General features: G+C 42.7%; 1 protein-coding gene across 17 annotated transcripts in view; it reads right to left on the bottom strand.

Moving 5' to 3' along the window:
- LOC142599150 (erbin-like) overlaps positions 1–13,426 on the bottom strand; it is a 157,486-nt gene that overhangs the window by 68,717 nt on the left and 75,343 nt on the right. For all 17 annotated transcript variants that reach the window (XM_075738855.1, XM_075738870.1, XM_075738864.1 and 14 more), the window contains 2 exons: positions 4,042–4,120; positions 3,158–3,247 (listed from right to left, as the gene is read on the bottom strand). In XM_075738855.1, coding sequence (XP_075594970.1) covers positions 3,158–3,247; positions 4,042–4,120 — 169 coding nt within the window. The remainder of the gene's footprint in view (positions 1–3,157; positions 3,248–4,041; positions 4,121–13,426) is intronic.

The following is a 13,426-nucleotide window of genomic DNA, read 5'->3' as shown; positions in this document are numbered from 1 at the left end:
GTAGTGAAAAAGAAACAGTGGACAAGGAGGTCAATGGGTCCATATCATTGATCAGTAAGGGAGGAGGAGGAAGAAGAGGAGGAAAGGTTTGATCAGAAAGCCAGTCCTTCAGCAGAGAAGTGGGAGGAAGGAGTGAAAGAAATCAGACAACAAGCAAAAACTACCTGGTCCCTGACCTCATCAGAACTTCGAGACATGCAGAAAGATTACAGCCGCCAGCCAGGTGAGTGGATTGCTGCCTGGCTGCTCCGATACTGGGATAATGGGGCAGACAGTCAGCAACTGGAAGGTAAAGGAAGCCCAACAACTGGGATCCCTTGCTAGAAACTGAGGAATTGAGAGAGGAATGGGAAAAGAGGCAGCAATTTGCAGTCTCTGGAGACAGCGCCTCTCAAGTGTGAGGGCAAGATATCCATTGAAGAAAGATCTTGTGAACTGTCCAGGAAAGTGGACCGCTGCAGATGAAGGCATCCAGCACCTGAGAGAGCTAGCAGTGTTGGAAGTCATCTACAGTGATCTAGACAACATCGAGGTCTCCAAAGATCCAGAGGATGTCAAGTGCATACGGGCCATGTGGAGGAAGGTGATTCAAAGTGCCCCAGCATCATATTCTAACAGCTTGGCAGCGATGTATTGCCCAGATATGGACACACCAACTGTGGAGAGAGCGTCTTCTTGGCTTCAAAACTTTGAAGAAAATGTCAGTACCTCCTGATCCCAATGGGCCAGCACCTCAACTGTCAGGGGCACCCCACAAAGGCAGTCCTCTCCTGCCCCAGTCACAGGGAAAGGGAATCCCAGGAGCATGCCACGTAGCACACTCTGACTCTTCCTGCATGACCAGGGGGAGGATGGGAGGAAGTGGGATGGTGAACCCACCTTTAAACTGGAAGCCCATGTACATGAAGTGAGAAGGAAGACAGCTGTTAAGAACAGGCCACCCAAGAAGGCTGTCAGCTTAGTTGCTGTAGAGACAGAAGGAGGCAATCAGTGATCTCCCAGGCACAGAAGAACTAAAATCACCTCCCTTGATCCTGGTGAGGGGACTTCTGGTCTGGCGTTGCAAGGGCCAGACAGTGAATACTCTGACCAGGAATAGGAATAGAGGGTCCCTGCCTTTGGTCAGGAGGAGGAAAGGGATGACCGGGTATACTGGACTGTGTGGATGCGATGGCCACTGTGTACGCTGGTACCATCAGGGTATAGGGGCACAGAGCCCACCTGGATCTCTGGAGTGACAGGGGGATGCCAAGAACTGTCTGTATTGGAGGCTGAGGTGAACTTAACAGGGGACAAGTGGGAGAAGCACCCCATTGTGACCGGCCCAGAGGCCCCTTGTATCCTTGGCACAGGCTACCTCAGGAGAGGGTACTTCAAGGACCCAAAGGAGTACCGATGGGCTTTTGGTGTAGCCACTGTGAACGTAGAGAAGATCAAACAGCTACCTACCCTGCCTGGCCTCTTGGAAGATCCCTTTGTTTTGGGATTGCTGTGAGTTGAAGAACAGCAGGTGCCAACTGCCACAAAGACAGTGCACCGGCGGCAATATTGCACAAATCGAGACTCCCCAGCTCCCGTCCATAAGCTAATTCATTAATTGGAGAGCCAAGGAGAGTGATCAGCAAGACTCACTCACCTTTTAATAGTCTCATACGGCCAGTGTAAGTCTGATGGAGGGTGGAGGTTAACAGTAGACTGTTGTGGCCTGAACGAAGTGACGCCACCACTGAGTGCTGCTGTACCAGATGTGCTAGAGTTGCAATATGAACTGGAGTCAAAGGCAGCCAAGTGGTATGCTACAACTGATATTGCTAATGCATTTTTCTCAATCCCTTTGGTGGCAGAGTGCAAGCCACAGTTGGCTTTCATTTGGAGGGGTGTCCAACACACCTGGAATTGACTGCCCCATCTACAATACATAGATGACAGCATTGTGTGGGGCAATAAGGCAGAAGAAGCGTTTGAGAAGGGAAAAAGAGCAATTCAGATTCTTCTGAAAGCTGGTTTCACCATAAAGAAAACCAAGGTTGATAGACCTTCACAGGCCATTCAGCTCTTGGGAATAAAATGGCAAGATGGAGGCCATCATGTGCCTATGGATGTGATCAACAAGATAGCAACTATGTCTCCACCATCTAACAAGAAATAAACACAAGCTTTCCTAGGTGGTGTTGAGTTCTGGAGAATGCATATTTCTGGTGGTGCAAATCCCCCACTCCATCCACCTGAGATCTCAGGATAAGCCCCATTGTGCTGTTATCTCAATACAAGTGCAGTGATTTGGGCATCAGGCACTCTGGCCACACCTGGGCTATCTGCTGCCTGAATAGTAAGTACATCAGGACTGTCCTGTTTTCAGCTGAGATAGAGTTAATTTTCTTCATAGTAGCTAGTATGGGGCTATGGTTTGGATTTGTGCTGGAAACAGTGTTGATAATATAGAGATGGTTTTGTTGTTGCTGAGCAGTGCTTACACAGAGTCAAGGCCTTTTCTGTTTCTCACGCTGCCCCGCCAGCAGGATGGCTGGGGGTGCACAAGAAGTTGGGAGGGGACACAGCCAGGACAGCTGACCCCAACTGACCAAAGGGATATTCCATAACATATGATGTCATGCTCAGCTTATAAGGAGCTGGGGGAAGAGGAAGGGTGGGGAGGAGGTGTTTAGAGTGATGGTGTTTGTTTTTCCAAGTAACTGTTATGCGTGACGGAGCCCTGCTTTCCTGGAGATGGCTGAACACCTGCCTGCCCATGGGAAGTGGTGAATGAATCCCTTGCTTTGCTTTGCTTGTGTGCATGGCTTGTGCTTTACTTATTAAACTGTCTTTATCTCAACCCATGAGTTCTCTCAATTTACTCTTCCAATTCTCTCCCCCATCCTGCTGGGGGGAGTGAGTGAGTGGCTGTGTGGTGCTTAGCTGCCAGCTGGGACAAAACCACGACAGGTCTTTATAAGCATTCTGTCTGTCCTTCAAAACTCTGGTTTAAAAAATGGTGATAAAGATTTGGAGGTTTTTTGTGACTAATATTTGGCATAAATGGATTGGTAATGTACACTTCTTCCCTTCTTCCAGTTCACACTTTGTTTAAAAAGCAGCAGAAATTGCTCTGTATAAATTTAAAACTAAAAATAGATACTAATTTTCAAATTCAACTTACCTGCCAAAGTTGGCTGGCAAAAACTCAAGAAAAGCATCATTCAGGTACAGGTGTGTTAGGTTTAACAGTTGGGAAAATCCATCTGGAAGCCTATATAGAAATAAAATAATGTAGTGCCTTTGTTTCAATTATATTCAGGGCATTAAGTCATATTTTCTTAAACAACAGTATAGTATTGAAGTCCTACATATTGATAACATTAAAATTAAGGTGGTACCAGAATTTCTACAAAAGTGCACTAGATAGATACCTGTTCACTATAAAATTAGTTTCAAAATTATTTTCAATTATTGAGGATAATATCTACAGGCAATAAAAACTAGAAACAACAAATGTAGTCTTGCTATGTATTTGTGATCTCCTGACATCTAATGTGGAGGAGGCATTCATTAGAGAAGATAAATTAAAACCTATGCAACACCTTTTTTTTTCCCCAGAAGAGTTACCTTGCACAAAGTTTATATCTCAAGCAGTGCTACTTCCAGCAAATTAATTTTGTCACTATAGAAGGTGACAGGGAAGTCTACTCATATAAGCCGAGTTTTAAAAAACAGTGGTACAGGCTTTAGAGTAAAATTAATTATTGTCATTAAGAAACAAAACTTTCTGCGTATTTCTCTAACTTCATAGAGAAGTGATGGACTTAAAGCTGAGAAAGCCACGTGGTATAATGTAGGATTGCTCACATAGCCTATTAACTTGGGCAAAATATTTTCCTGACATAGCTATACTGTGTCACAGTTCAATGAGGTTAATGAAGATACTTCTTAGGTAACTCTGCTCCTTGTCTCCAAAGATTGGCTCATGAAAAGTTGTCTGGGGCATGTTTGAGACTCAGCAGTGTTTGTATAAAATACAAAACATGACAAAAATTACAAACTTACTTTGAAATTGGATTTACACTGGCCTCAACAACTGCCAAGACTTTACAGTTTTTTATATTTTCTGGAAACTCCTGTATGCCTGCAAGATACAGGAAGAGGTAGGGAAACATTCATTTAGCAACCAGTGGACTGGTTCTCTGATATTTCATTTTAGATACAGTTTTCATTAAAAACCCCCACTCTTATGCAATATAAATTCTTTTACTATTCTATTCCTAAAGCATTTCATACTGCCACTTAGCAGGCAGCTCAAACAGCATTATAGACACACAGTGTACTAACAATTCCCACTGCTCGTTACCAAATATTAAAGTACTTGTACTTTGTAATGTACTTAAGATCAGGCCCTCAGTCTCAATTTTTATTTTTATTTTTACAAGTCATTCATACACATGGTAGAACAAAGTTTCCAACAGGATTTATTTGTCAAATGCATGGCTTGTATAACATCCAGGTTAAATGGTAAGGCTTCAAATCCTAAAGTAGGTTTACAGCATTCATGGTTCTGAACAGATCTCCCAAAATGTGACATACGCTTGGTGTTAGCTTCAAATTATTTGTAGAGAAGGAAAAAAAAAACATTGCAGACACATTCATGTCTGAAAATTAAAACAATAAGGAACCTCCTCATCTTCTAAGGTTATCTCCAAAAATGCCAGAGTGAATTTGCAACCCACATACCTGCCAAAATTTGTATTTGTCAGAAACTGATAAAACAGACCTTGAAAACAGGTATCCACCATGTCAGTAAGAAACCATTCTGATGCCCAAGACTTTCACCTCAATCTTTACGATAAAAACCAAATAAAACCATGGTTATACCATCTGCATTTGCTTTTGCAATGTATCACTACATTGTTCTTATACCCTGGGACAGGTGTTTTTGTTTTAAACATACTCAAGTATAACAAACATTCATACTGCAGTCTTTCCACTTTGATTAAGAATACACTATCATTTTTTTTCAAGAAAAACCCATATGCTAGTAAAACAAAGTTAGTTTAAAACAACTGTTTTTTCAGGTAACAAATCTTAGCTATATGTCTTTCAATTACGGCATGCAACTGTGTCTGCTTCTAGAGTGCTTTATCAGATGTGTGGAGAGGGCAGCCTGAACCCAGGGAACAAGACCACTAAGAAGGAACTATACTCTGTGCATGCTCTCTTTTAGTCTAGTGAGAGAGTGAAATTTCATGCTGCTCCAAGCAACATTAACTCTCTTACAGTCCAGCTGCAGAGAGAAAGACAAGGGCAGTGTGTCTTCTAATTCAGATTAGCAGGTGGAACTTGGTTTCATCTCTCCATGTGTGTGTTCTGAGAATACAGAAGCAGAAAAAACTGTGGTGAAGCATCAACTGCTAAGTAATGTTTTAATTACATAAGAAATTACACAATTTCTGATGCTAGCTTAGAATTTGGTTCTTTCTATGTTTGTGCAGGAACAAGACTGAACTGGTATATTATGACATGAGTGGTGATAATACCACCTGACAAGAAAAGTAGCCACAAAATAGAAACTTTCATATTATGTCAATTGGTGATGTTGAGGAGGAAAGTCACGATGCTGACTTTTCTATAAATTCAACTTGAGTAGAAACTCCAATTCTGCCAAAGTAGCCTTTTAGGTCTTTCTTGACAGGAACTTGTTTGTCATACCAAATGGTTGAAACTCTTTCTTACTTTTGACTCATACTGGGTGTTGTACTCTGTTATTGAGAGGTGAAAGGCAAGAAAAGCACAGTAAGCCACACAGTTAATCCAGGTGTTTAAATATCTCTAAGTATCATGGATCCTTTTGGGAAATAGCTTGTTGAACTCAAGGACAATAAAATATAGAAGTGGAGGGGGCCAGGAGGAATTGAATCATCAACTGTAATATAGGCCAAGATTTCTGACACTTCTAGTTTACTACCACGTGTGTGCATGTATATGCACACATGTGTAAATAAATATATAGCTTTATATATATGGCTTTAGCCATGTAAATTTTACTGGGACTGTTAGTGGGGTCAAAGCAGGAGGAGAAGGCAGGGGTTACTGATTCAATTCATTATCACACTCTCAGTTCAGAATCAAAACTAAAACGATAATATTTATAATGTAATGAAGCTTCATTTCTGGAAAGCAGCAGTGATATTTTTCAAGTCCAAAGGTAGGTTTAAAGAAAGATTAGAAAAGTACCATAGAAAGACTAAAAATATACCTTACCTATTGCTGTCATATAGTCTTTGTATTGAGAAACACATTTCCAAGAAATTTAAATATGTATTATCTTAATTCCAGTTGTAGTAAGAAGCCTCTTTCACCAAACAAGAATATCCAAACATGCAGATGGAAAGCATCTAACATGACACAGAATCCTGAACCATGGCAGATATACAGAAAAATCTAGCACATAAAAGGCCTATATAGATGATATAGATATTTGTATGAAGTGGTCTTCCATTGTCTAAAAAGTACATCAAGACCCCTTTATTGTTGATGATCTAACTTTGCCTTCTTAAAATAAGTGTCTAAAATAATCAGAGTAAACTGCTGCTAAGCTCTCCCTTGGAGTCAGAGTTGTTTCATATTCACTCTGTGCCATTAGTTTTGCTGTTTGAATCACATAGAGAGATTCTCTAAGCTTAGTTGTTCTGAAAGATGGTCATATTACTGGGCCTTGGCTTGATCCTTGGATGAAAGATTGCTCTGGTATAACATGTTAAAACTCATGTTTTTAATGCTAATATTAGTTTCCACTGCCTATGTCAAGAATTTATTGAAACACAGAAGACAAGTCTGTGATAACTACCTAGAAAACAAAACACACAGCACATCTGCTAGAGAAGAATGTCAATATAAACTTACTCTCAAAAGAACAACCAAATAAAATATTAGCTATCCAAATGCAGACATGTTAAATCAGCATGCTTTTGTATATAATTAGAGGACTCTACTGTAGTCTCTTCTTTGACTATGCCTTGGGCAACAGGCAGCAACAGTTTTAACAACAAATTAACAACAGAAAAGCAAGTGATAAGAAAGCTAACAATGAAGGAGCCCATTAATTTAATTTTGCTTGTTCTTAGAGCCAGGATTGTTAGAGTATACATAGTCTTTACCAACCTCACTCAACTCTTCAGTACCGATAAGTGGCAGGCATCATTCAAAAGAGCAATAAATTGGGAATGACAGCATGAAATACATCTAATGTTTGTAGTACAGATTCAGAAGATGATAGAAAAAAAATTAGGAGACTGCTCCTCTCTACTAGATGATAGGAAGTTGCATTTACTAACTGGCTATACAACAACCTTCAGACACTCACTTTTCCTCAGCTATATTCCTCCTGCATGCTAGAAACATGCAGATACTGATGGATTAGTATTCCTTCAGTTCTCTCACCAAGAAAGCAAATTCAAAAAGCAAGTAAGAAAGAGAGAATGCAGAGAGACACTGGAGAAAGAGATGAAAGAAGGACAAAGGGCTGTAAGGAGCACTTTATAAGAGGAGCTGTTCTTCTTTCTCTGCTTTCCATCTATCCTTAGTGTCCTGAATCTTCTTCCCCTGTTAAGAAAGCTCAGCAAATCTCGAGGATCTCTGTGACCACATCTTTCCACAATCCTTTTGTAAGACTGTGCTAATTAATCCATTTGATAGCCATCCCCCACCCTCCATGAGCATCTGATCAAATGAACACTGTAAACTAAGATCCACATTCCTTTCTAAATCCCATTTTCCTTTAGGGTCTTTTACTGCTTCCTTTATACACTGATATTCAAGGATTATAGAAGAGGAAGTCTGTGCTATAGATTACTTGGGCGCTATCTAGTCTGTTGCAGCCTTATCCTACTTTCCTTGAGAAGCATCATGTGGGCAGGTTCTTCATCCTGCTGTTTCCTACTTTACATAACCATCACCCCCAACCCATTTCAGTGCTGTAGCTGATTTACAGATCACGCTTACTGTTTTACAAAAAAACCACAAACCATCACACTTGTGGACTATGACCATTTTCAGAGCACAACAGGGAAAAAATGTGATTTGCTGGTAATCTTTAATTCTAACCATGAGATCCACAAACTGAACTGAGAGCAAAGTTCTTTTTGTAGTGTAGTTTCCCATAGAAATGAGATTTGCGTAATAGCATTTAGTATTCACTTGTCTGTTTCTTCCTTTTCGTTTTCCCAAATTTTAGTCACTTTTAAACTCACTTTCTACCAAAAACAATACTTAAAAAAAAAAAGAGGAGAGTAGAGACACAACACAACAGCTGGAAGACTGTTAAGGAAAATTTGGCAGTAAGGTAAGGAAGAGGAATCTAAAAGTCTTGTCTGGACTGAGCCAAAAGCAAAAAGCATTCATCATTCAGAACTCTACTTGGCAAAAACTCACCAGCTAACCAGCCTAACCTACAAAGTAGTGTTTAATCAGGATCCCAGCAGCACACATCCAAAGGGAATACCAAAAAGATCATATAGGGATTTCGGGTCAATGGTCATAAGTCTGAAGGTAATCAACCTCAGTTCTGGATCACATAGCATGGCTGAAGTAAGGAATTTTGCCTGATCTCTAACTACTCCAGATTTTTCACTCAGAAATACTGGCACTTCCAGATTTACAGAAAATTGTGCAAGTTGCATCTGCTGCTGGCAGAAGCCTTCACTGCAATGGATCCCAGAGCTGACACTCCAGTACACTGCTGTTTCAGTCCTACTGCAGATGGAGGCTTGCTCTGCTGTTCATATTCTAGTCATGTAGTCATAATTTTCTTCACAATCAAATGCTAAAAGTAGTATTCCCAAACTTCAGTTACTCAAACCATTAGTGCTAGACAGCAGTGACAGTGCCTCCAAATCAAGTTCCACCTCTTCTCACACAGAAATTTTTTAAATCAGCTTGCCAAAAAAAAAAGTATTATTAGCTCAATTCCTAAAAAGCACAGAGAAAGAAAATCACTAACAAATGAGACCTGTGGAAGCCATATGGGTGATGTCCCTAAAGGAAAGGGTTTACAGATGGATTTCAGTTTGTGTGGAATGCGAGAAAACAAAATATTTCTCTCCAAACAACAGGCAGAGCTCGCCACACCAAAAAGCCCTCTTGCTGCAAAACAAATAAAACTACAGCCTACTGTGCACTCTTTCCACTCTGTAACCTTACAAGTGTAGAGGACACAGAGGCAAACATACAGGCTCAGTTTACGTGAATACAAAAGAAACCTTAATTACGTACATTCCTCCCTCAACTAATCTATTCATCCTGGTCTCAACTTCTGGGCAAGCAGCTATTAGGACATGCCCAAAAGAAGCACCACCATAAAAGAGCAGCTTTTGTCTGTTCTTCCACTCAAGCCTGTGCTACAGCTGTCCTTCCAGCATATATAGATCAAACGCGGCAATCAAAATATTTTCAGAGCTCAAGAATACACACCACAACTCTCCCAAAGATTATGTAAAAATGTTTGTAAAAGCTGAAAGTTTAAACTGAAAACTTAAACTATCAGTCACAGTCTGTGTTCTTATACATTTATATAATTTGCTTTAATTTAGGATTTCTGCATACCTTATAAATTAAAAGCAGCATTTTTCATTATTGAAAGTAAGCAGTGTGTTCAAGCCCAATCGATTCACTGCACAATGCTGACTCGTCCATCCTTCCTTTTGAACATTCATTACTCTTTCCAAAATTCTTAAAGGATCCCCTGCCACAGCTAGTTTCAGATCAACCAGGATCTCAGGTTTCCAGAAGATGCCTGACCAAGCTGTAGGGCAGCAGTAACACCTTCCTGCTCAGAGCTGAGTCACAGCTCTGCACAAGGTTGGCCTCTGTGCGCAAGGTGGTACTCAGTACACTAGTACTCTCCAAACAGCTTAGGAGCCTCTGGCTTATTTAGTGAAAATCTATCCTAAATCAATCATTTCAAGACAAAGGAGAAACTATTGTATATATACTTCTGTCTAGTTCTGCAAACAGATATCCCAAAGCTTTTTGAAACCTGCCACATGATGTCACATCAGTTGCTCGTCTTACACTCTCATAAGGAAGATGGTGACAACTGCTGGAGCACTAAAACTGTAAAATCCCTTGCAACTTGGTTTTCCTTGTATATGAGCGTTACAGAAGCCATGGTTTTATGCCTGTCTCTTACTAAAGGCAAAAATATATAAGCTTAGAGGCATGTGGAAGAAACCTACCTTACTCAAGAAGTACAACTCAAATAACAAATCTGTCATAGATTTAACCTATCATTATTAAACTTGTTATAGATATAATAAAACACAGATTTTAATACATTTATATAGCTTTTCCTTCTCTACTCTCTCCACTTTGTTTACTGGGCTGGTTTTGGCTGGGATAAAGTTAATTTTCTTCACAGTAGCTAGTATGGGGCTATGTTTTGGATTTGTGCTGGAAGCGGTGTTGATAACACAGGGATGTTTTAGTTACTGCTGAGCAGTGCTTACACAGAGTGTAAGCCTTTTATGCTTCTCACACCACCCCACCAGTGAGTAGGCTGGGGGTGCACAAGAAGTTGGGAGGGGACACAGCCGGGACAGCTGACCTCAACTGACCAAAGGGATATTCCATACCATATGACGTCATGCTCAGCATATAAAGCTGGGGGAAGAAGAAGGAAGAAGGAGACGTTCGGAGTGAGTGATGGCGTTTGTCTTCCCAAGTAACTGTTACGTGTGATGGAGCCCTGCTTTCCTGGAGATGGCTGAACACCTGCCTGCCCATGGGAAGTGGGGAATGAATTCCTTGTTTTGCTTTGCTTGTGTATGCAGCTTTTGCTTTACTTATTAAACTGTTTTTATCTCAACCCATGAGTTTTCTCACTCCCCATCCTGCTGGGGGGAGTGAGCGAGCGGCTGTGTGGTGCTTAGTTGCCGGCTTGGATTAAACCACGACCTTATGACTGCCTCTGTTAAGGAAAAAAGGAGGGTAATTGTCATAGGCGATTCCCTTCTGAGGGGAACAGAAGGCCCAATATGCCGACCAGACCCATCCCACAGGGAAGTCTGCTGCCTCCCTGGGGCCTGGGTTAGAGACATTACCAGGAAACTCCCTGGTCTGGTACGGCCCTCTGATTATTACCCGCTATTGATTATGCAGGTTGGCAGTGACGAGCTTGCAGAGAGAAGTCCAAAATCAATCAAAAGGGACTTCAGGGCACTGGGGCAATTGGTTGAGGGCTCAGGAGCACAGGTAGTGTTTTCCTCAATCCCGTCAGTGGCAGGGAAGAATACTGAAAGGAACAGGAAAAGCCAGCTGATCAACATGTGGCTCAGAGGCTGGTGCCACCAGTGGAATTTTGGGTTTTTTGATCATGGGGAGGTTTACACAGCACCAGGCCTGCTGGCGACTGATGGAGTCCAGCTATCTCAAAGGGGTAAAAGGATTCTCGCTCATGAATTGGCAGGGTTCATTGAGAGGGCTTTAAACTAGGATCGAAGGGGGAAGGCGACACAACCAGGCTCACCAGAGAGGAGCCTAGGAGTGGCATGCCAATGTTGGCGGTGAAATTGAAAGCCCAGCTCAAGCGCATCTATACCAATGCATGCAGCTTGGGCAACAAACAGGAGGAGCTGGAAGCCATTGTGTGGCAGGGTAGCTATGGCTTAGTCACCATCACAGAAACGTGGTGGGATGACTCTCATGACTGGAGTGCTGCAGTGGATGCCTATAAGCTCTTCAGAAGGGAGAGGCAGGGAAGGAGAGGTGGTGGGGTGGCTCTGTATGTTAAGGAGTGTTTCAATTGTATAGCGCTCAGCGATTGTGATGATAAGGTTGAGAGCTTATGTGTAAGGATGAGAGGGAAGGCCAACAAGGCAGATATCCTGCTCGGAGTCTGTTACAGACCACCCAACCAGGATGAAGAGGCAGATGAAGCATTCTACAAGTGGCTGGCAGTAGTCTCACAATCGCTAGCCCTTGTTCTCGTGGGGGACTTCAACTTACCAGACGTCTGCTGGAAATACAACATAGCAGAGAGGAAACAGTCTAGGAGGTTCCTAGAGTGTGTGGAAGATGATAACTTCCTGACACAGCTGGCAACTGAGCCTACGGGGGGGGTGTCTCATTCAACCTGCTGTTTACCAACAGAGAAGGATTGGTGGGAGATGTGGTGGTCGGAGGCCATCTTGGGCTTAGTGACCATGAAATGATAGAGTTTTCAATTCATGGCAAAGCAAGGAGGGGGGTAGCAAAACCACTACCATGGACTTCCAGAGGACAGACTTTGGCCTGCTCAGGACACTGGCTGAGAGAGTCCCTTGGGAGATAGTCCTGAAGGGCAAAGGGGTCCAGGAAGGCTGGGCCTTCTTCAAGAAGGAAGTCTTAAAGGCACAGGAGCAGGCTGTCCCTATGTGCTGTAAGGCGAACCAAAGGGGTGACAACCAGCCTAGCTGAACAGGAAGCTTTGGCTGGGACTCAGGAAAAAAGGAGAGTCTACCACTCTTGGAAGAAGGGGCAGGCAACTCAAGAAGAATACAGGGATCTTGTTAGGTCATGCAGAGAGAAAATGAGAAAGGCAAAAGCCCAGCTAGAACTCAATCTGGCCACTGTTGTAAGAGATAACAAAAAATGTTTTTACAAATACATTAACAGCAAAAAGAGAGCTACGGAGAATCTCCATCCCTTATTGGATGCAGAGGGGAACATGGCCACCAAGGATGGGGAAAAGGCTGAGGTACTTAATGCCTTCTTTGCCTCAGTCTTTAATAGTCAGATCAGTCGTCCCCAGGGCATTCAGCCCCCTGAGCTGGAAGATGGGGCTGGAGAACAGAATAAACCCCCCCATAATCCAGGAGGAAGCAGTTAACGACCTGCTACGCCACCTGGACACTCACAAGTCTATGGGGCTGGATGGGATCCACCCGAGAGTGCTGAGGGAGCTGGCAGAGGAGCTTGCCAAGCCACTCTCCATCATTTATCAACAGTCCTGGCTAACAGGGGAGGTCCCAGATGACTGGAGGCTTGCCAATGTTACGCCCATCTACAAGAAGGGCCGGAAGGAGGATCCAAGGAACTACAGGCCTGTCAGCCTGACCTTGGTACCGGGGAAGATTATGGAGTGGTTCATCTTGAGTGCGCTCACCAGGCGTGTGCAGGACAACCAGGTGATCAGGCCCAGTCAGCATGGGTTCATGAAAGGCAAGTCCTGCTTGACCAACCTGATCTCCTTCTATGACCAGGTGACCCACTTTTAGTGGATGAGGGAAAGGCTGTGGATTTTATCTACCTGGACTTTAGTAAAGCCTTCGATACTGTCTCCCACAGCATTCTCCTAGAGAAGCTGGCAGCTCATGGCTTAGACGGGTGTACTCTTCGCTGGGTAAAAAATTGGCTGGAAGGCTGAACCCAGAGAGTAGTGGTGAACGGAGTTAAATCCAGTTGG

This window comes from Balearica regulorum, chromosome W (genome assembly GCF_011004875.1).
Source record: "Balearica regulorum gibbericeps isolate bBalReg1 chromosome W, bBalReg1.pri, whole genome shotgun sequence".
NCBI classification, from domain to species: Eukaryota; Metazoa; Chordata; class Aves; order Gruiformes; family Gruidae; genus Balearica; species Balearica regulorum.
This window is presented reverse-complemented; position numbering and strand designations above follow the sequence as displayed.